The following is a 22,852-nucleotide window of genomic DNA, read 5'->3' on the forward strand; positions in this document are numbered from 1 at the left end:
CCAAACTAAGCTCTGCTATGTTCTACTCAAAATGATGGCCTAGTGCTCCCCACCATCTGTGAACCTTGAAGGAATTAATTCAACCTTGGACTATGTATCAACCAATTTATTCTGCCCAGAAGCCTTTTCTGATAAGTTTCACAGTCTCTGATAAAAACAATATTAATGGTAATTAACATCTTTTTGAACAATTTACTGTGTATCTGGCACTGTAGTAATAGGCACTTTATGTACATAGTCTCATTTAATCTTTAAAATAACCATAAGACACAGATATTAATTATTTGTGCAATTTTTTTCAGATGAAAAAGCTGAGGTTTAATGAGATTAAATAATTTCCCAAGATTATTCAGAGTTAAGATTTGAACCCAAGTCTTGCTCTTCTTTTAACCTCAGGGTCTTATTTGAAATGTGTGGATTGGAAATATCCCAATTATCTAGACTTATAATTTTTATCTTTGTGCCTGTTGAACAGTATAAGATGGCCTCAGGACTTGTCTTAAGGATGAGAGTGAATAGGTTCTCAAGGCTTTTTTTATTTTTGGAGTAAGTGGAATCAGTCACATACACCTTGGTTTAAACCCATCTTTTGGGTGGCCACAATAACTCTGATACTCAGAGGCTGTAGGAGGAAGTTTAAATGACAGGGCAGCTTGTTTCAGAGGACCATATTGCTACTAACAATAAATTTGTAATGTTTGTTCACTCCTTATCAGCAGCCAATGGTATAATATACCTATATTAGGAGACCGAACACAAGTTCAATGGGATTACATGTGCTAGACTTTATAGTGACTAGTAGTTTAGGAGAACTATTACTATCACACATTTCCTGGCTTTTTTCCTTCTAGGTGAAAATCTGTGATATGCAAATGCGTGGCACACCGCGAGACTTACTTCCAGGAGACCCTATTTGTAGTCCAGTAGCAGCAGTGCTGGCGGAGGCCACTATTCAGCTTATCCGTATCCTTCACCGAACGGACCGTTGGACTTACTGCATTAACAGAAAAATGATGGAAAGGCTGCATAAAATTAAGATATGTATTAAAGAGTCAGGTCAGAAGCTAAAGAAAAGCCGCTCGGTTCAAAGCCGAGAGGAAAATGAAATGAGAGAGGAGAAGGAGAGCAAAGAGGAAGAGAAAGGTAAACATAATAGACATGGCCTTGCTGACCTCTCAGAGCCGCAGCTGAGGACCCTTTGCATAGAGGTGTGGCCTGTGCTGGCAGTGATAGGAGGAGTTGATGCTGGTCTTAGAGTTGGAGGTCGGTGTGTTCACAAGCAAACTGGGCGCCATGCCACGCTGCTGGGAGTGGTCAAAGAGGGCAGCACGTCTGCCAAGGTCCAATGGGATGAAGCAGAAATTACCATCAGGTATGATCTGTTGAGTTACACTTTTAGCAAACGAGTATTTAATGGTGAAATGGGCCTATGGACAGTGAGTAACTGTATTTTAGATGAGCTGCCAGTTTTTAAAATATTTTTTTTCATATAGCTGGGTATGAGTACTGTGATTTCATAAAGGAATATATCCCAAAGCCATGTTACCTGGAATATTAGTGGTTTATAAGATATATGGGTTTTTGTTTTGTTTTGTGAAGAAATGGTAAGCTCACTAATTTAGGTTTAACTGGGATCTGTCTTTCTGTTTTTCATTTGGCTGCTTGCTTTTTGATCATTTCCATTACACACTGGGGTAGAAAAAAGCCAGCCAGCAGATTTGTCAATTACATTTTGTGTAGGTGGGCTTTGAATGTAGGCAGGAACATTTGAGTGACTAAAATTCCTATCCCTTCGGGGTACAATATTTTGGGTAGATATGGAAATTACATTTATTTGACACAAACTGTATACTTAAAAGCATTTAGATGTGTTTGCAATCACATAGGATTTGTGTGAAATAGAAACTTCATGTTTCAAAGGAAAGATGTCAAGAATCTTCATTGATAAGGGGACTCATTTATCTAATGATTCTACATAGTTGCATCATTTGAAAATGTGATTTATTAGTGATAATATATAACTATTCATTTTATTGCCTAAAGTGATTGTTCTATAGTGTTTTTTTTTTTTTTTTTAAGATTTTATTTATTTATTTGACAGAGAGATAGAGAGCACAAGTAGGCAGAGTGGCAGGCAGAAGGAGAGGGAAAAGCAGGCTCTCCATGGAACGGGGAGCCCGATGTGGGGCTCGATCCCAGGACCCTGGGATCATGACCTGAGCTGAAGGCGGCCGATTAACCCACTGAGTCACCCAGGCGCCCCTGTCCTATAGTGTTTTTGTTTTGTTTTGTTCTTTGTTTCGTTTTTTAAAGATTTTATTTATTTGACAGAGAGAGACACAGTGAGAGAGGGAACACAAGCAGGGGGAGTGGGAGAGGGAGAAGGAGGCTTCCCGTAGAGCAGGGAGCCCGATGCGGGGCTCGATCCCAGGACCCTGGGATCATGACCTGAGCCGAAGGCAGACGCTTAATGACTGAGCCACCCAGGCGCCCCTGTTCTTTAGTGTTAATATGACATGGTACAATATCCAAAAAAGTGGTACTTAAGTATTCTTTGGAGGCAGTACTGTTTTAGAATCTAACAATAGCTGTAGATTCTCTCAGCTGAAAACTAACACATACATAAAATTTATACACAATTTCACCCTATACTTATATTCCCCCACTCTACCAAGCTAAGAAACTAGTGAAAAATTTACAGTGTTACATGAAAGTATCTACCTTTTCTTTTATTCTTTGCCTTGTTTCAGAAAGGATTTATGATGCCTTAATTAAGATGCAAATAAAATAAAGCAAAATAAATCAAATTAAAGCAAATAAGAAAATGAGGAAAAGGGAAAATAAGATTAAGAAGATTAATCTAGAACCAAGATTTAGGTTAATATGACAAATTTATGCCACCAAACTTTTGGTATTTGCGAAAGCTGTTACATTTTGTGTATTTATAACATTTTTAAACTTCAGTAAATTCTTGCCAAATACCAGGAAATAATGTGATCATATTTTTGCTTAAGCTACAAATTAGAAGCATTAATTGAAGACTACAAGATAATTTTTTAAATGAAGACAAAGTCTTGGAACCTCTTGAGTAGGTTATAGTCATTACCCATATAATAAGCGAAATCTGTTCTACAGACTTTTCAAATAGCTTACATCGGGATAGGCAAACTGCATCTGGCCCACCTCTTGTGTTTGTAATAATGTTACACACAGCCACACCCGTTCATTTAGGTATTCAATAGCTGCTTTCACACTATGATGGCAGGGTAGAAAGGTTGCCGTGGAGACTGTGTGGCCTGCAAGGTCTAAAATATTTACTATTTGACTCTTTTTAGAAATTTTGCTAATTTCTACATTAGAGTATAGTAAATACTCTGATTTGAAAATACATGCACATCTCATTGCTTTTGCATTTATCATCACATCTCCCTATTTTCTCATAAAATACTCATTTTTCTCTCTGTAATGATTTCTCTAGTTCATGTAAATTATTCTTTGTACTGTGTACATGATGCATCTTACTTTGTTTACATTATTTTCTGTACCTTCCTCCTGTCTATCCCTCACTTGCTTCTTCCTGTGTCATTCTGATCTTATTAAAGCTTCCCAACTTTTTGGTCGCCTAGTGATACTCCATTGTATAATCTGGAACCCTGTGAACCCCTGCCTTTTGATGTGGCGCGATTCCGAGGCCTGACGGCTTCTGTGTTGCTGGACCTCACATATCTGACTGGTATTCACGAAGACATGGGCAAACAGAGCACCAAGCGACATGAAAAGAAACACCGACATGAGTCTGAGGAGAAAGGGGATGTTGAGCAGAAAACCGAGAGTGAATCTGCTGTAGATACGCGAGCAGGCTTAACATCTGATGATGTCAGAAGTCAGGGTACCACCGCCTCCAAATCAGACAACGAAATAGCTTCATTTTCTTTAGATCCAACACTGCCAAGTGTGGAATCCCAACATCAGATAACAGAAGGAAAAAGAAAAAATCACGAACACATATCCAAAAACCATGACATAGCCCAGTCGGAAATCCGAGCAGTCCAGCTGTCCTATCTCTACCTCGGTGCTATGAAATCACTTAGTGCTCTTCTTGGCTGTAGTAAATATGCTGAGCTGTTGCTGATACCAAAGGTTCTGGCTGAAAATGGCCATAACTCAGACTGTGCAAGCTCTCCAGTCGTTCATGAAGATGTGGAGATGCGTGCAGCCTTGCAGTTCTTGATGCGACACATGGTGAAGCGAGCAGTCATGCGGTCACCCATAAAGAGAGCATTGGGATTAGCTGATCTGGAACGAGCTCAAGCCATGATCTATAAATTAGTGGTCCATGGGCTCTTGGAAGACCAGTTTGGGGGCAAAATTAAGCAAGGTATGTTATCTACTTTTTTTTTTCTTTTGTGTTGTTGAAATTATTTACAATGTCAGATATATATTCCATAAGTGATTTATAAAAAAAAATTTTTTTAATAAAAGCAGTTTTCACATTGTTTTTCCTTTGCAAAGCAAACAGTTCTTTTTTGTTTCTTTTATGTTAATAATTATCTGTCTACTTATAATTTTCTATCTTAAACCTACACAAGCATAGAACTTAATAATCATTATTACATTTTGTAAAACTTAACTCATGCCACAAAAGGTACTCAAATATTTATTGATCTGAATCGAGATGTATATTATTCTGATAACTTCTCAGAGATGTTTTATTTTATTTATTTATTTATTTTAAATTTTATTTTATTATGTTAGTCACCATACATTACATCATTAGTTTTTGATGTAGTGTTCTGTGATTCATTGTTTATGTATAACACCCAGTGCTCCATTCAATACGTGCCCTCCTTAATACCTATCACCGGGCTAACCCATCCCCCCACCCCCTCCCCTCTAAAACCCTCAGTTTGTTTCTCAGAGTCCATAGTCTCTCATGGTTCGTCTCCCCCTCCGATTTCCCCCCCTTCATTTTTCCCCTCCTGCTATCTTCTTTTTTTTTTTTTTTTAACATATAATATATTATTTGTTTCAGAGATACAGGTCTGTGATTCATCAGTCTTACACAATTCACAGCGCTCACCATAGCATATATCCTCCCCAGTGTCCATCACCCAGCCACGCCATCCCTCCCCCCCCACTCCAGCAACCCTCAGTTTGTTTCCTGAGATTAAGAATTCCTCGTATCAGTGAGATCATATGATACTTGTCTTTTTCTGATTGACTTATTTTGCTTAGCATAATACCCTCTAGTTCCATCCACGTCATTGCAAAGGCAAGATTTCGTTTTTTTGATGGCTGCATAATATTCCATTGTATATATATACCACATCTTCTTTATCCATTCATCGGTTGATGGACATCTTGGCTCTTTCCATAGTTTGGCTATTGTGGACATTGCTGCTATAAACATTGGGGTGCACGTGCCCCTTTGGATCAGTACATTTGTATCTTTGGGGTAAATAGTGCAATTGCTGGGTCGTAGGGTAGTGCAATTGCTGGGTCATAGGGTAGCTCTATTTTCAACTTTTTGAGGAAACTCCAAACTGTTTTCCAGAGTGGCTGCACCAGCTGCATTCCCACCAACAGTGTAGGAGGGTTCCCCTTTCTCTGCATCCCTGCCAACATCTGTCGTTTCCTGACTTGTTAATTTTAGCCATTCTGACTGGTGTGAGGTGATACCTCATTGGGGTTTTGATTTGGATTTCCCTGATGCCAAGCGATGTTGAGCATTTTTTCATGTGTCTGTTAGCCATTTGGATGTCTTCTTTGCAGAAATGTCTGTTCATGTCTTCTGCCCATTTCTTGATTGGGTTAGTTGTTCTTTGGGTGTTGAGTTTGATAAGTTCTTTATAGATTTTGGATACTAGCCCTTTATCTGATATGTCATTGCAAATATCTTCTCCTATTCTGTTGGTTGTCTTTTGGTTTTGTTGACTGTTTTCTTTGCTGTGCAAAAGCTTTTTATCTTGATGAAGTCCCAGTAGTTCATTTTTGCCCTTGCTTCCCTTGCCTTTGGTGATGTTTCTAGGAAGAAGTTGCTGCGGCTGAGGTCAAAGAGGTTGCTGCCTGTGTTCTCTTCTAGGATTTTGATGGATTTCTGTCTCACATTTAGGTCTTTCATCCATTTTGAGTCTATTTTTGTGTGTGGTATAAGGGAATGGTCCAGTTTCATTCTTCTGCATGTGGCTGTCCAATTTTCCCAACACCATTTGTTGAAGAGACTTTTTTCCATTGGACATTCTCAGAGACATTTTAAAGTACTACTTTTATAGATTCTGTACTGTAGATTCTGTATTACTTTATTTTTTATCTTCACCTTTGGGGATAATATGAATTCTGAGATAAAAATGAGATATATTCAGTAAATGTTTATTGAGTGTTTGATATGTGCCAGGTACTCTTCTTGGTTCTGGGGAGCCAGCACCAAACAAAACAAAGTCCCTTGCCTTCATGGAGCTTCAGTTCTTTTTTTCTTTCTTCCCTTCCTCTTCCTCCTTCCTTCCTTTTTCCCTTACTCCCTTTCTTCCTGTCATAGATTAGACAGTAAATAGGCAGAGAGAAGTGCATGTTGTATATGAACAGGAGTATTAAGATCATGATTATGAAGGTATATGGCCATTTGGCAACCCTAATAGAATTAGCTATCTTTGTGGCAACTGCTATCTTTTTTTTTTTTTTTTTTTTTTTAAGATTTTATTTTAGAGAGAGAGAGAACAAGTGGAGGGGGGGCCGGAAGGCAGAGGGAGAGGGGAAGCAGACTCCCTGCTGAGCACAGAGCGAGAGGAAGGGCTTGATCTCACAACCCCAAGATCATGACCCTGAGCCAAAATCAAGAGTTGGACACTTAACTGACTAAGCCACCCAGGCGCCCCACTGCTATCTTGATATTATGTTTATTTGTAAGCTCTTAGATGTTTTAATTAATTTTTTTAAACTCTTGGGAGTAGTTTATTTTGTGAGGCATTGCTCTGTTTAGAGCATGGGGTTTCTGTCTAGATTTGTATTGTATTTACATGTATTACATGTATTTACATGTCTTCATCTTTGCATGTTTGAAGACTAAAGATAGGCATCAAAATCAAAGTGCTAAGGAAACACAGTTTTAGTGATTAGATATCATTGGAGAAGTTCTAGTCAAATCTTACAAGCAAAAGTGAGACTATTTTTTGTTTTTAAGAGAACCTTCTCTAAAAAATGAGTAATTGCAAAAGCTTGTTACCTTATTATCTGTAGAGTTTATAAAGTGGGTACAGTAGTGAATACAAGGATGTATACATGCAAGAACATTAAAAAATATTTCATAGAAATTGGTACTTATGAAATAGATTTAGAAACTTCTCAAATTAAATGTTAAAAGTTTTCCATTCCCTTGTCACTTGTGAAGAAACAAATCCTTAATACTTTTTTAATATTTACCTTGGTTTACAGAAATTGATCAACAAGCTGAAGAAAGTGACCAAGCCCAGCAGGCACAGACGCCGGTTACCACTAGCCCATCAGCCTCGAGCACAACTTCCTTTATGAGCAGCTCACTGGAGGACACCACGACTGCCACCACTCCAGTCACTGACACAGAAACAGTACCTGCATCTGAATCCCCAGGAGTGATGCCACTTAGTCTTCTCAGGTAGGGAAGCTGACTTTAACATCTGCCATATTGATGCCTGTGATTTTGATCTCACGATCATTCTCTTATAAACAATGTGCCTAACTAAAAGCATTCTAGAGCTAGAAGGAACCTAAGAGATCATAGAGTCAAAGCCAATTTGCTGAAGTTGGGAATGTTCTTCAGAAGTTTAATAACTTGCCCAAAGTCTCACAGCCAGTTTAGAGGTGGCTGATCTATCTCCCGTGCCACTGGCAGATACTCTAGCCGTCTGTCTCCTTATAATAATCTTTTTTTGGGGCTAGGTTTTTGAATATTTTTTTCCTCAAAAAGTAAATGCTTGTATTGAATATTAGAGCTTCAAGATAGAACGCACTTCCATGGAAATAATTTTCTCAGGTTATTTCCCTTTTTTTTTTTTTTTTTTTTTTTAAAGATTTTATTTATTTATTTGAGAGAGAGAGAATGAGAGAGAGCAAGCACATGAGAGGGGGGAGGGTCAGAGGGAGAAGCAGACTCCCTGCTGAGCAGGGAGCCCGATGCGGGACTCGATCCAGGGACTCCAGGATCATGACCTGAGCTGAAGGCAGTCGCTTAACCAACTGAGCCACCCAGGCGCCCCTCAGGTTATTTCCCTTTTAAGCATTATTTCTTAATTATACTTTTATTCTTGTAAGATCAAACAAGTCTACTCAAATGAAAGAGCATGTCTTATGATACTTCTTCAGCCAACCCTATTTTAGTAGGTTTGTAAATTCCAAATAATGTTTAAGTTTCTTTTTGCTTCAGTTTGCCAGGTATATTCACAAAATGAAAAATTTTGAGAGAAAATCGTTAGGAAGGGACTATTTTGTGAGCTCCCTTAACTAGGGCTTAAGTGAAATAAAGGGCAGTAGAATGGTTAGTCTCCTTTTTTCTTCTTTCTTTCCCCCCTTCCCTTAATTGACAGGTTATTATTATTCCTAGGGTATAGACTGACATCTTAGAGAGTAGAAGAGAGAGGGGCTATTGTCGTAATGCTTCTTAATTTTTGGTGTCCACAAGAACCACCTGGGAGGCTTTTTAAAGCTCTGGCTCTATCCCCCTGTAGTCTCATTCAGTAGGGCTGGTGGGGCACACAGTTTGCATTTGAATTGAGGGTCCCCAGTGATTCTGATGCAGTGGTCTTCAGCTCACACACTGAGAGTTACTGCTCTGCTCTTGGGCCGGAACACTCATCCTGGCAGTTACCAATGCCCAGTCCGCACACATCTTAGCTCTCTCACTTGAGTAACAGTTCCAGGAAGATACTTCTGTTCAAGAAAGAAGGAAGAGAGGAATAATAGGATATTCTAATACGGTTTTTAATCCTTGTTGCCTTCCAAGCTGTGCTGTGCAGGCATGGGATTCCCTGGTAAAATAACATTCCCTTGCTTTCACAGGCATTCACAGACCTTGTGACTCCTCCTTTGTCCTCAGTCTTTGTTTGCCTGCTGTTAGAGCTGCAGTTGTGTTTGCCTGGCTAAACATCATTTAACACTAGAAGAATCCAGGAACAACTGCCCCCTCTGTGAATATCATTGTATCAGTTATTCGACTGGGTAGACAATGCTTTATTGATGCTCAAAAAGTTATTAGTTTTGTTGGATAAATCTTAAGAGTAGACAGTTGATGAGGATCTTCCTGAACCTTATTCTTTAGCCAATGTCTGCCTTCTCAGCCTGAGAGGGGCTGCCATTCTTCTGCCTTTCCCCTCTAGACAGCTGGCATACCATTCATACGCTGTTTTCAGTTGTGCTGGGGGCTGGACAGTTACCTTTTCTTTCCATAACTTACCTATTGACTATTACTTTATTCATGTGAATAATTTCATGGCTAGCTAGTAAATTTATATTTGAAGTAACTGTAAGTTAGCTATCTTTAAAAGTCTTTATTCTCTAACTACTGTATCCCTACCAAAATACCGCTGTCATCTTGGTATTATAGTAGAAGGAAAGCTCCGTGAAGGCAGGGATTTTTAAAAATCTATTTTGTTAATTGCTGTATTCCCCCCACCTGCTATGTTGCTGGCATTTTGCTGAACAAATAATATGGTATTACTACTTTTATGGTAAAAAGTGTCCTATTAGATAGTAATTATTAAAATTGTTGGGAGTCTTTCTCCCCTCCCCATTAAACTATAGCTAACTTTATGTAGTTTTCCAGGTTGAATATTCTTCTATAAGAGGACTGTGATATATATATTATTTTCTAATTGGATTTTTATGCTAACTATTGTTGTTTTCTTAAAGGCAAATGTTCTCTAGTTACCCAACTACCACTGTACTTCCCACACGTCGCGCACAGACTCCTCCAATATCATCGTTACCAACCTCTCCTTCTGATGAAGTAGGAAGGAGGCAAAGCTTAACTTCTCCTGATTCCCAGTCAGCAAGGCCGGCTAACCGCACAGGTGTGTGTGCTGTCATGCACTGTGACACCCAAACCTCTTGGCATTCCTGATAGGTGGGACTTGATAACTTGGGCATCGTGTTTTGTCTCATTGAAGGTAAAACAGTGATTTTAAAAGGGGGGGGGGGGATCTGTCCTATCAAACTGAACCATCTTTTTTATTTTGAAGCTGTAGATTGAATTATGGCTACTTGGGAGAGAAATAGTGTACTCTACATCAGTCGTATCAGACCCTTCTTCTTTTCTAATATAGACACTTTTAGTGCTATGAATTTCCCTTAAGCATTGCTTTTGCTTCAACCCACACATTTTGAGATGCTGTGTTTTCATTTTCATTCAGTTTAAAGTACTTTCTAATTTACGATGGATATCTCCTTTGACAGTTTGGATCATTTGGAAGTATGTTATTTTGTTTCCAGATATTTAGGAATTTTCCAGATGTCTCTCTCTTACTGATTTCTAATTTAATTTCATTGTTATCAGAGAACATATCTTGTATAATTTGAATTCTGTTAAATTTGTTGAGACTTATTTTATGGCCCAGAATATGGTCTGTTTTGATAAATATTCCATGTGTACTTGGAAAAAATGTGTATTATGCTGTTGTTGAGTAGAGTGTCGTGTAAATTGTTGGTTAGGTCAGGGTGGTTGATTGTTATGTTCAAGTCTTCTTTATCTTTACTGATTTTTGGTCTACTTATTCTATCATTTATTGATAGTGTTGAAATCTCTGACTGTAATTGTGGATTTGTTTATTTCCTCTTTCATTTATTAGTTTTTGTTTCATGTATTTTAAAATTCTCTTTCGGTCCATAAATATTTAAGGTTCTTAAGTCTTCTTAGTGAATTGACCTCTTTATCATTATGAAATGACTGTCTTTAGCCCTGGTAGTACTCTTTGCCCTTAAATCTGCTTTATCTGGTATAAATAATAGCCACTTACTTTTTTTTAAATTACTTTGAGTATCATATGTCTTCTCCCATCATTTTACCTTTAACTTTTTTGTGTCTTTATATTTAAAATGGGTTTCTTAAAGGCAGCCTATTGTTGGGTCTTGCTTTTGGCGGGGGCGGGGGTCCTTGCTTTTTTAATCCAACCTGATATTCTCTGCCTTTTAATTGGTGTGTTTAGACCATTTACATTGAATGTGATAATTGTATGGTTGTGTTTAAATTTGTCATCTTTCTGTTCATGTCATCTGTTCTTTGTTCTTTTCTTCTTCTGTTTCTACCTTCTTTGGATTAAATTAATATTTCATTTTATCTCCTTTGTTGGCTTATTAGCTATACTTTATATTGTATTTTTAGAGATTACTTTCAGGTGTATATTATATATCTTTAATTATCACAGGCTGTCTTCAAGTAGTGTTATACCACTTCATGTATATTTAAAAAAATCTAACAGTGGTATGCTTTTATTTCCTCTTTCTCAGTCTTTGAACTTTTATTATACATTTATATATGATATGTTATAAAGCCCCATAATACATTGTTATTATTCTTTTAAAGATCTGTTTGTTTATTTTGGTGGGGAGAGGAAGATGGAGCAGGAGAGAGAGACTCTCAAGCAGATTCCTCACTGAGCACGGAGTCTGATGTAGGGGTCGATCTCATGACCCTGAAATCATGACCTGAGCTGAAATCTTGAGTTGGACACTTAACCAACTGAGACAGCTAGGCATCCTTACATTGTTACTATTTTTGCTGTGAACAAAAGAGATTTGAAAACTAAAGTGTGTATTTTATATTTACCTACATAATTCCCAGTTCTGAGATACTTTATTCCTTTATGTGGATCCAGATTTCCAGGTGGTATCATTTCCTTCTGCTATCCCTTTAACATTTCTTGTAATGGTCTGCTAGTGATGAATTCTTTTGGCTCTTATATATCTGAAAGAGTTTATTTCACTGTCATTTTTGAAAAATATTTTCATTGGATATAGAATTCTAGATTGATAGTTTTTTTTCTTTCAGTACTTTTAGATCCTCTACCATCTTCTGGCTTGCATTGTTTCCAATGATAAATTTTCTGTCATTCTAATCTTGGTGTAATATGCCTTTTTCTCTGGGTGCTTTTAAGATTTTTCTGTTTTATCACTAGGCTTAAGCAGTTTGATTTGACCTGCCCTGACATAGCTTTCTTCAATTTTCTTGTGCTTGGGGTTTGTTGAGCTTCTTGGATCTGTAGATTTATAGTTGTCATTAAATTTGGAGATTTTTAATCCATTATTTTTTCAGATTTTTTTTTTCTGTCACATTCCTCCATTTCAGTATCTGTGGTTATGGGTATACAACACCACTTGAAGTTGTCCCACAGATCACTACTGCTTTGATTTTTTTTAATGTCTTTTTTCTATGTTTCCATTTTTGATAGTTTTTGTTGTTGTGTCATCTGGTCATTAATCTTTTCTTTGTAGTGTTTAATTTGTTCATAATCCCATCCAGTGTATTTTTCCATTCAGACATTGTCATTTTCATAACTAGAAGTTGAGTGTAGATTTTTTTTTTAAATTTTTTATGTTTTTAACATGCTTAATCTTTTCTCTGCCTTATCAAGTACATGGAATAACAGTTTTCATTGTTAGAATAGTTATGTTCTGTAAAGTTTGTGAACACTGAATTAGTGAAAACTGAACTATTGCTCCTCAGGGAAATACAGGGCTAGGTTTCTGTGAGCTTCTGATCACATTTTGTCAGCTGATCAATATATAACCTTGTTTTATGTGTGTTTATATTTAAAGACATTCTATTTAATATATATTGTTGATTCATTACATTGAACTCATGACCCAAAAACACCATAACTCGTGCCTGAATGAAATTTATCTGACATATATTTTTTTCATAAGGCATATTACAGCCTTCTTGGACTGAGAAACATTAGACAATATTTCAGCACTATGCTTGGAGGCCATTTTAAACAGTGAAATCACCAACAAAAGGCACAAAAATGCAAAACACATGACACTAAATAGACCATGAAGAGGAGACTTCTTTACAGTCTCAGAGCTAAAACAAGAATGTAGAGCGTCACCTGTTCTGTCTCAGCTGGGAACAAATGGGTCAGGAGACTGAAATGTTTTTGTCACTGTGTGCATGTAAATGACTGTAAAAAGTGCCGTGAGTATTGATTTTGGAGTTACAAATTAACTTTAATGAGTAGATGAATTTTCAAATATGGAGTCCACAGAAAAGAGCATCAACTTTATACCTGTTTTAATATCCTTCTCTACTTATTGTTTATCTAATTTCTAGGTCTGTTTCTATTGACTGATTTTTCAACTCATTTTGAATTGTATTTTCTTGGGTTTTTTTCATGTTTGGTGATTTTATTGAATATTAGACATTGTGAATTTTACCTTGTTGGGTGCTGAATAGTTTGTATTTATTTAAGTTAGCCTTGTCATAGGATGTAGTTAAATTATTTGGGAATAATTTGATTCTCTCAAGGCTTCCTTTTAATCTTTGTTAGGAGGGACCAGGACAGCCTTTAGCTTGGCTGAATTTTTCCCCATCACTGAACCAATACCTTTCTTCGTATTCTATCCAGTGCCTAGTGTATCAAGAATTTTTTCTCTCTGGCTTGTGGTAACACAAATTCTTCCCAACCCTATGTAAGCCCCAAGGATTGTTCTGCCTGCTGTTTCTTGGTGATTCTTTCCCCAGCTCTGGATAGCTGCTGCATTAGCATCAGCTGAAGACTTGAGGGAAAGAGAAAGACCCTCTGCACATTTTTGGAGTTCGCTTTCAGTGCAGCTCTCTTCTTTCCATACAGCTCTCTCTTTTCTGGTATTCTACCCTGTAAACACTAGCAACCTGAATTCTCTACTCTTGTCTGCTCAATTCAGAGAGACCACTGAGCTTAGCTTGAATTTGCCGTCCCTGAACTGCAGCTTGGAAATTCTCTCCAGGAAGTAGGCTGAGGCAGTTGTACACCTTGCCTAGTTTGATTTCCTTCTCTCAGGGATCACTGTCCTACACAGCCTGTTTGTCCAGTGTCCACAGACCATCATTTGATACATTCTATTTCTTCTTTTAGTTGTTGAAGGTAAATCCAGTCTCTCTTACTCCATGATGGCTAGAAGTAGAAGTCCATCAGATGTATCAGGCCTATTACCACTCTGGCAGTAGTGACATTTTTTAAGCAAAAATGGAAGTTGTCATTCTCCCTCCTTCCTTCTTCTTTCCTTCCTAATTCAATTCAAAAACATTAAGTGGGGCCAACCTAGGTAGGCTTTCATGCCAGCAGATTTGAGAGGTAGGTGGCGTAGTTGTCCAGATTGGGGGTATCAGCCAGATTGGAGTGAAGGAAACTTCTTGTCTGTAGGAGTGGCCTAGCATAGGGTATTGGAGTCCCAGGTCATGGAGGAAATGTCCACATAGCTCGGCACTAGGGATCAAGGCCATGCAGGGTGCAGAGGGCTTCTATCAGCACTGTCCACTGAGAGGGCCTAGGAGCAGTGATGCTTTAGTAGCAATAAGCACACCTAGTGCCAAGATCCTGTCTTCTAAATACCATTCTTTACTAAAAGGGAACTCTGATCTTCTGGCAGAAATGGCTGATTTCAGGGTTAAGTATGAGATGAGCCTGGAATAGCTTGTGCAAGAAAGTGGTAAAGTGCTCAAAGAATGATGGGCACATGCCTCAAGGATATAGAAACCCGATTGAAGGGGCTTCCACTAGCCAAATCTGGGATGTTTGGGGCATCAAAATAAAAGTCATAATTACAGTAACATATAATAACCCATGAATACAATGAGAATCTATAACCCTATACTGATGGAGAAAGTAGACTGATAAATCTGAAAGCAATGATAGAATTAGGAAATCCTCATTTGTCAACCATCATCATCATAATAATTAATTCAGCCAATAAACATTAATGGGTGCTAGTGAATCTAACTTTGACAAGGAATGGGATATTTACATATTCTCATAGTTCCTCCCAACAAATATTTATTACAAAGGGGAAAAAATAAGAGTACTTTTATAGTGGGGAAACTTGGCAGATACCAGCTTAACTGAAGTGATCAAAGTTAGTATCACCAGTAATGGGACAAGTTGAAATCATGTACCATTTAATAGAATTCAGTGAGTAGAAGGCAGCATCAGTTTTGTGGTACTCCTGCCAAATCATGAAGAGACAGCAGACAAACCCAAATTGAGTGACTTTCTATCATGTAACTGGTCTGTAATCTTCAAAGTATCAAAGTAATTGAAGGAGACGGAAGAGAGAGGAAAACTAAATGCAAGGATGATCCTGGATCCTTTACTGTCCAGAACGTTATCAGGACTTCTAGTGAAACTAGAATGGGATCTGGATTAGATGTTGACATTATTAATTTCCTTACTTCAGTGGTGTGTTATGCAGAACAGTGTCCTTATTTGTAGGAGTTGATATGTTAGAGTATTCAGGGGAGTTGGAGCATCATGTCTGCTACTTACTCTCCAGTGGGTCAGGGGTAAAAGAATTCTTTTGTACTATGCTTGCAAATTTCCGTTAAGTTTGAACATTTTTGTAAGTAAGAAACTATTTCAAAATAAAACATTTAAAATTTTTTCAGCAGCTTTATTTTGTGTTAGCTTTATGAAAAACCTTAAAAAGCTGTAAGTTAATCATATTAGCTATAACTTAATCACAGGTTAATCATGACCTGAACAGAAATCAAGAATTGGACGCTTAACAGACTGAGCCACCCAGGCACCCCACGAATTCTTAATAGAAAAAAATTTCATTAAAGTTGTACAGTATTAATAAATTGGGGACTTACGGTGTAGGGACACTTTTTATTCATGGTATGTAGTGATATAGGCTCTTATTCTCTTTCTTTTGTCTCAGCCTTGTCAGACCCCAGCAGTAGACTTTCAACTTCTCCTCCTCCTCCAGCAATTGCAGTACCCTTGCTGGAAATGGGGTTCTCTCTCCGGCAGATTGCCAAAGCCATGGAAGCCACAGGTAGGACACATTTTTACATATCCGTATATGTGGATATGAGACGCCTGGTATTATTGAGGGTGATATATTTTTTAAGAGACTTACATAAAGCCGATTTAGTTACAGTGGCATTGTAGCAGACACTGTTAAACTGATACCCTGAATAACTAATTATGTCACCCCAAATCAGTATCATACTTTTCTTTTTCCCTCTTCAGGTGCTCGAGGAGAGGCTGATGCCCAGAACATCACTGTCCTTGCCATGTGGATGATAGAGCACCCTGGGCATGAGGATGAGGAGGAGCCCCAGTCAGGCAGCACAGCAGACTCAAGGCACGGAGCAGCAGTCCTGGGCAGTGGTGGGAAGTCAAATGACCCCTGTTATTTGCAGTCACCAGGAGACATCCCATCAGCTGATGCTGCTGAAATGGAAGAAGGCTTTAGTGAAAGGTGAGATTCCAATTTCTGTATTTCTGTTTTATGTGGTATAAATGATAGTTCCAAGTGCCCCATTTATTTCCCCTCATAGATGCTTCTAATGGTGTGTAAAGTAGATAACTAGAGATATAAGGTGGATATTTCAGTTACAAGTTTATGTTTCTGTGAAGGGTAAAAAGGACATCACAAGTTTTAACTTGAATAGATGTTTTCATGGAAAAGAGGAAATAATTTTTATATAAAATTAAGCTGAAAAGAGGAAACTGAAAATTAAAACAAGTTTTTTCTGAAACAAAATAAACATTCCGATAAAATAATTTTATCTCTTATAAGTGATATAGAATGTTCATTTTTTTTTTAAGGGTTTTATTTATTTATTTGACAGAGAGAGAGATAGCGAGAGAGGGAACACAAGCAGGGGGAGTAGGAGAGGGAGAAGCAGGATTCCCGCTGAGCAGGGAGCCCGATGCTGGTCTTGATCCCAGGACCCTGGGATCACGACCTGAGCCGAAGGCAGATGCTTAGCGACTGAGCCACCCAGGCGCCCCTAGAATGTTCATTTTAATATTGGAAATTGACTTAATGTGTATAGAAGTAGACTTTTAAATCTTTTCTTTTTTTTTTTGTTTAAGATTTTATTTATTTATTTGAGAGAGAGAGAACGAGAGACAGAGAGCATGAGAGGGAGGAGGGTCAGAGGGAGAAGCAGACTCCCCGCCGAGCAGGGAGCCTGATGTGGGACTCGATCCCGGGACTCCAGGACCATGACCTGAGCCGAAGGCAGTTGCTTAACCAACTGAGCCACCCAGGCGCCCTAAATCTTTTCTTAATATAGATTTATATCTTCATTTCTTCTTTAGTTTTTAATATCTAGTACAATACACCATTAAAAAAAAATTTTTTTTTAAAGATTTTATTTATTTATTTGACAGAGAGAGACACAGTGAGAGAGAGACACTGAGAGAGGGAACACAAGCAGGGGTAGTGGGAGAGGGAGAAGCAGGCTTCCCGCGGAGCAGGGAGCCCCACGTGAGGCTTGATTCCAGGATCCTGAGATCATGACCTGAGCTGAAGGCAGAGCTTAACGACTGAGCCACCCAGGCGCCCCTACACCATTTTTTTTTTAATTGTAAAAAGAATTCTGTGATAATGCATAGCCTGAGATGAGATGTAATAAAATACTCCAGTTTTTCCCCAAATCCCCCCCCTTTAGTACTTTAAGTCTTCATTTTTCTTTGTAGCCCATGAAGTCATTTGGTTAACAAGGCTTGTGTCTTCTGTAATATGCAGATATTTTCTGACAAGCTCAGTGGATATTTTCATAACTTATTTTGAAATATGTTTCTCATAGGCAGGGATTCTCAATCATTTCAAATTTAAGTATTTAATCATTTAGAATTTAATTAAAACCATTGATCTCGTTTGGATTTGAACATGCATTAAGCATCATTTCCTTGTTGGCATAATTCATAATTAGATAGGGGCGCCTGGCCGGGCTCAGTCAGTGGAGCATGCAGTTCTTGATGTTAGGGTCGTGAGTTCAAGTTTTATGTTGGGCATAGAGCCTACTTAAAAAATAAATAAAAGTAAAAAAAAAAATAGATAAAATTACTGCTCAGGGCAATATGACATATTTATAATTTAGGAGCTTTTCCAAGGACAAAGATATGTTTCAGTTTTATTGTAAATATATTTTATTCTTGGTACTGTTTGGAGGAAAACGCAATACCAAAAGCGAGTTTGTGCCTGTGCTTTCCATTTATGGTGGTTCTTAAAAATTTGTGTTGCTTTCTAATTTGCACTTGTAGTCCTGATAATCTGGACCATACAGAGAATGCAGCTTCTGGAAGTGGACCACCAGCTAGGGGTCGCTCAGCAGTAACAAGAAGGCACAAGTTTGATTTAGCTGCTCGCACGTTGCTAGCAAGAGCAGGTAATTGATATGTTTCACATCCTTCTGATGGTAAAAGTCATATAGTTTATTTATATTTGAAAGTCAGTGTGAAAGCAACATTAAAGAAGATGTAAACTAATGATACTAAGTACTCAGTTCCTCCACATTAACAGAGTAGCTATTTGCATTTTACTATCTATTTACATAATTTTGTATTGAAATCACAGCATACATTCATAGATTTATTTTTAAGCTTCCTCTGGGTACAAAAGTCTATACTGGTTACTTGTAGATCCTGAGATTTTTCCTAAATATGCTTTCTGCTGTCAAGCAATTTATACTTTAAGAAGTGAAGATGCATGTTTAAAGTTTAACATTAATAGTGAGAAGGAGCTGAAAAGAGCACTGTGCCAAAGTAGGCACTGGCTTTTCTGATGTCCTCTGGGCCTTAGGGCTAAACTAGTAGGTAAGGCCCTAGATAAGCAAAAATAAATTCCATTGCTACTTTAGTAAAATACTTGCAGTATTATGCTCTAGACATGTGAAGTGTAATTTATAGGGGAACATATTTTCCAAACTCAAAACTAGGATATGTGATTTGTTAAAATAGCATTTGATCTTTGAACTATTAAAACAGAATTTTTTAGTGATTTATGGTAACAGAGAAGTTGAGATTGAGCTAGAAAATATAGGATGTGTAGTTAATATATAGTGAAAGGGACTGATTAAAAAAAAATAACCCTAAAAGAATACTAACAGCCCATATTTATTGAGTGTTTTTCTGTATTACATTATGAAGTATTTTACATGGATTATTTTATTTAAACCTATTAGCAGCCCTGTAAGTTAGGAGTGTTCTTCCGCATTTTACAGAGAGGAAACACATGTGATAGGTAAAATTTTATGTTTATGGTCTGGAATCCCAGTAAATCAGCTGAGCTAGGCTCTTTCCTGCATGTATAGCAGTTAAGAACTGGCGAAATATTTAGAATTACTTATTCATGCAAATAAAATGCCTTTCTTGTTTTGTTCTGAGCGGGGTTATACCGCTCTGTGCAGGCCCACAGGAATCAAAGTCGGAGAGAAGGAATATCTTTGCAGCAAGACCCAGGGGCGCTGTATGACTTTAATTTAGATGAGGAATTGGAAATTGATCTTGATGATGAAGCGATGGAAGCTATGTTTGGACAAGACCTGACCAGTGACAATGATATTCTGGGAATGTGGATCCCAGAGGTACTGGATTGGCCTACCTGGGTGTGTGTGATTGCAGCGGGGGCTGCTCTGACTTATTTTCCTGCCCTCCTGTTCATACAACTTACTAACAACAGCCTTGCCTAGAGTTGTTACACTCTGAAAAGTCTTACATCTCATCCTAAAGTTTGGGGCTCTAACGCTTGATGTTACTTTGATACCTACCAACTAGTAAGAAAAAGTCTCTCTTGCTTTCTCTGTGCGATTTTATTGCTTCTCTCCCCAGACTAGATGAATAGAGCCATATAATGGTAATATTTGATTATAATATCAAAGATAGATTCCAAAACAGGCATCAGGTCCTAGTCAGCTGTGCTGGGTGTAGAACATGGCTGCTGTGCTCACCTTGCTGTCTGAATGCATGCTCTTCTCCTTCGTAGGTTCCACTTAATCACTGTAATGCCTCATTCTAACAACCAGTGCCACCTAGGTCTTGTAACTGCTTCCATCCAGGGCCAGGGTACATGATGGGTTTGTATGTTTTCGTTGTTTAGCATTATGCTTTTGTAGCAGGGAGACTGAAAACTTCACAGGTCTAAGTCCTACAGAAAAGAGCATCTACTATATTAAGTTAATAAGATAAATGAATCCAAATGACTTCTTAGAAATTCAGATAAGAGATATGCATGTTATGGCCAGATGAAAAGTAGCTTTATTAGGATTTTTAAAAAAATCATTTGAGATAGAGCTAATTGTCATTTTTATTAACTCCTCTCAGTAGGATAGTGAGTTACCTTTATTATAACTTACTAGATTGAGAAAAGGCAAAGAACACCTTCAGATCGTGAGATCTAAATTCTGATTTGAAAGAAATTTGTTACATAACATTAATGAACATCCTGCAAATACTCCAGCATATGTAAACAAAGTCATTAATATATAAATACCTATTTTCCTCTTCTTAATTTTATGTTAAATTGACTAATAATTTGATATGAAATTTTGTGCAGCATGTTTGTGAGTCTGAAGACAGGGAAGAAGTGGTGGTGTGTGAACTGTGTGAATGCAGCGTCGTCAGTTTCAATCAGCACATGAAGAGAAATCACCCTGGCTGTGGGCGCAGTGCAAACCGCCAGGGCTACCGCAGCAACGGCTCCTACGTGGATGGCTGGTTTGGTGGTGAATGTGGGAGTGGAAATCCATACTACCTGCTGTGTGGCAGCTGCAGGGAGAAGTACTTAGCCCTGAAGACCAAATCCAAGACAACAACTTCTGAAAGGTACTTTGAAATTGTATAGATATCCAAACCCTCTGAATGAAGAGTATAAAGTATCTCTCATCAAGACATGGGAATTACAGCTTTTTTCATGTGAGGAGTTACACTTAACCTTTCCTTAAGTCCCATGATTGCTGAATTGGGGTCAGGAAGGATGGAGGAGGTTGAGGAATTCATGTTTTGCCAGAGCTGGGAGCCTGTAGCCTAGGAACAGATTCTTCCCTGGAGTTTGATTCCGTTAACCTTTGACTTGTTGGCAAGTTCTGGGCAGGACCCTTGCCTTAACCTTTAGGAAGCTTATGGTCAGTTTTTCTCATTGGTGTTTTTTACCCTGTTTTTGACCTCTTGATTAAGATCTTTTTATTGATGTTTTTTACCCTGTTTTTGACCTCTTAATTAAGATCTTTTTATTGATTAAAAAAATAGAGTTTAGATTAAATGAGCTTCCATGAAAACATTACTTCTTTATATCCTTGAATAGCAATTCATCTGTAATGAATAGGATTTTTGCCCTTATTGACAACTATTAAAATCTTTACAGTGTTCTGGAATAGGTTTTGATTAAGAGTTGTTGTAGGTGACCCAGAAACCTCCCCAGTAATTTGGTAAAATAGTCACTGATTTTTGTAAACCTAAGTGAACCTACATACCAGTAGTTTTTATTAGCACATAACATGAAACACATTTATTTTGTGTTGCTTTATTAATGACCTTTAAAAATGTTCTAATGCCTTAATTTGCATTTTTGGGTACTAACTGTTCTGTATAAAAATACAATGTTCTTCATGTTTGGTGCAGGTACAAGGGACAAGCTCCAGATCTAATTGGCAAGCAGGACAGTGTGTATGAAGGTAGTTGTTTTGAGAGCTTCTTTATTTTACATGTGTTTTTATATATACCTTCTGCTTAACATCTGTTACTAAAATTTACCTTTATGTGTATGTGTTTGTATTTAGGTACATGTTAACTTAAAACTTTCTGTAAAAAGCTCAAGGTAGTTTGAAAGCAACAGCCCTAGTTCTTAAAACCAAAGGAAAAGGACCTGGATTCAAATACTAGCTTGACCACAGAATGTTAATTTCTGTATGGCATATTTTTTTTCAAATTTTTTCTCTAATTGAGAAAAATAAAAAATAAAAAATTGAAGACAGCATGAATTTATCTGGAGCATTCATTTCCTTGAAATCATCATCTCTAATGATTATGGACAGGGTTAAGAAGTCTTTGTTGACCCCATAACAATAGCTTGTATTAGTTGAAACCTCCATTACCAGCTGTAACGTTTGCTATTGCTTTAAGTGGGTTTGGCTGCTCTGGCTCCTTTTCCCTTAGACTCTCACTATGCCTCAGGAGTGCACTTTGTTTGGGTCACCAAGGAGATGGCACCGTAATTCATCTTGTGGGCACTGGGCTTTCCGTCCATCTGCATTTTAGACATATCTCATAGTAACCATTGCCAGTAGAGTCGTGTCATGTTTATATTCACATACCATACATTTATATATTTAAATTCCAGAAGACTGGGACATGTTGGATGTTGATGAAGATGAAAAGCTAACGGGTGAAGAAGAATTTGAATTACTTGCTGGACCACTTGGTTTAAACGACCGACGCATTGTACCAGAACCAGTTCAGTTCCCCGACAGTGATCCCTTGGGAGCATCGGTAGCAATGGTAACTGCTACCAACAGTATGGAAGAGACTCTGATGCAAATAGGTAAACTGAAATGCTAATTGGCGTGGATTTTATAGAGTCTATATTAATTTGTTTCTTAGGTTAGGTGGTAAATAATAACACATTGTTCCACCCCATCAAGGGTTGTTAGCCAGTTGTTTTAACATTTTGAAGGTAAAATGTAGTATTTTTTATTTTTCGTTTTTATGAAATATTGAAGTGATAAAAAGAAAATTTATAAAATATGAGTATGATTATTTTTTGTATTTATTTTGATAAGGGAATCTTGGAACTGACTAAAAACAACTTGGCAGTCTTTTTTTTATTTGCATGAGAAGGTATGGGTAACTTTTGCTATCGGGAATACAAAATAAAAAATTAGTATTGATGACTCAGCCTTTTC

At 37.7% G+C, this 22,852-nt stretch overlaps 1 protein-coding gene across 14 annotated transcripts in view; it reads left to right on the forward strand.

Annotated features, from left to right (window-relative positions):
• HERC1 (HECT and RLD domain containing E3 ubiquitin protein ligase family member 1) overlaps positions 1–22,852 on the forward strand; it is a 188,747-nt gene that overhangs the window by 124,234 nt on the left and 41,661 nt on the right. For 11 of the 14 annotated variants that reach the window (XM_078079228.1, XM_078079231.1, XM_078079238.1 and 8 more), the window contains 11 exons: positions 852–1,372; positions 3,603–4,378; positions 7,429–7,627; positions 9,877–10,037; positions 15,877–15,993; positions 16,191–16,422; positions 18,219–18,343; positions 19,341–19,561; positions 20,509–20,777; positions 21,573–21,625; positions 22,291–22,491. In XM_078079228.1, coding sequence (XP_077935354.1) covers positions 852–1,372; positions 3,603–4,378; positions 7,429–7,627; positions 9,877–10,037; positions 15,877–15,993; positions 16,191–16,422; positions 18,219–18,343; positions 19,341–19,561; positions 20,509–20,777; positions 21,573–21,625; positions 22,291–22,491 — 2,875 coding nt within the window. The remainder of the gene's footprint in view (positions 1–851; positions 1,373–3,602; positions 4,379–7,428; positions 7,628–9,876; positions 10,038–15,876; positions 15,994–16,190; positions 16,423–18,218; positions 18,344–19,340; positions 19,562–20,508; positions 20,778–21,572; positions 21,626–22,290; positions 22,492–22,852) is intronic. The other 3 variants (XM_078079234.1, XM_078079235.1, XM_078079236.1) reach the window with 3 other exon arrangements.

Source organism: Halichoerus grypus, chromosome 8 (assembly GCF_964656455.1).
Source record: "Halichoerus grypus chromosome 8, mHalGry1.hap1.1, whole genome shotgun sequence".
In the NCBI taxonomy this organism is placed as follows: Eukaryota; Metazoa; Chordata; class Mammalia; order Carnivora; family Phocidae; genus Halichoerus; species Halichoerus grypus.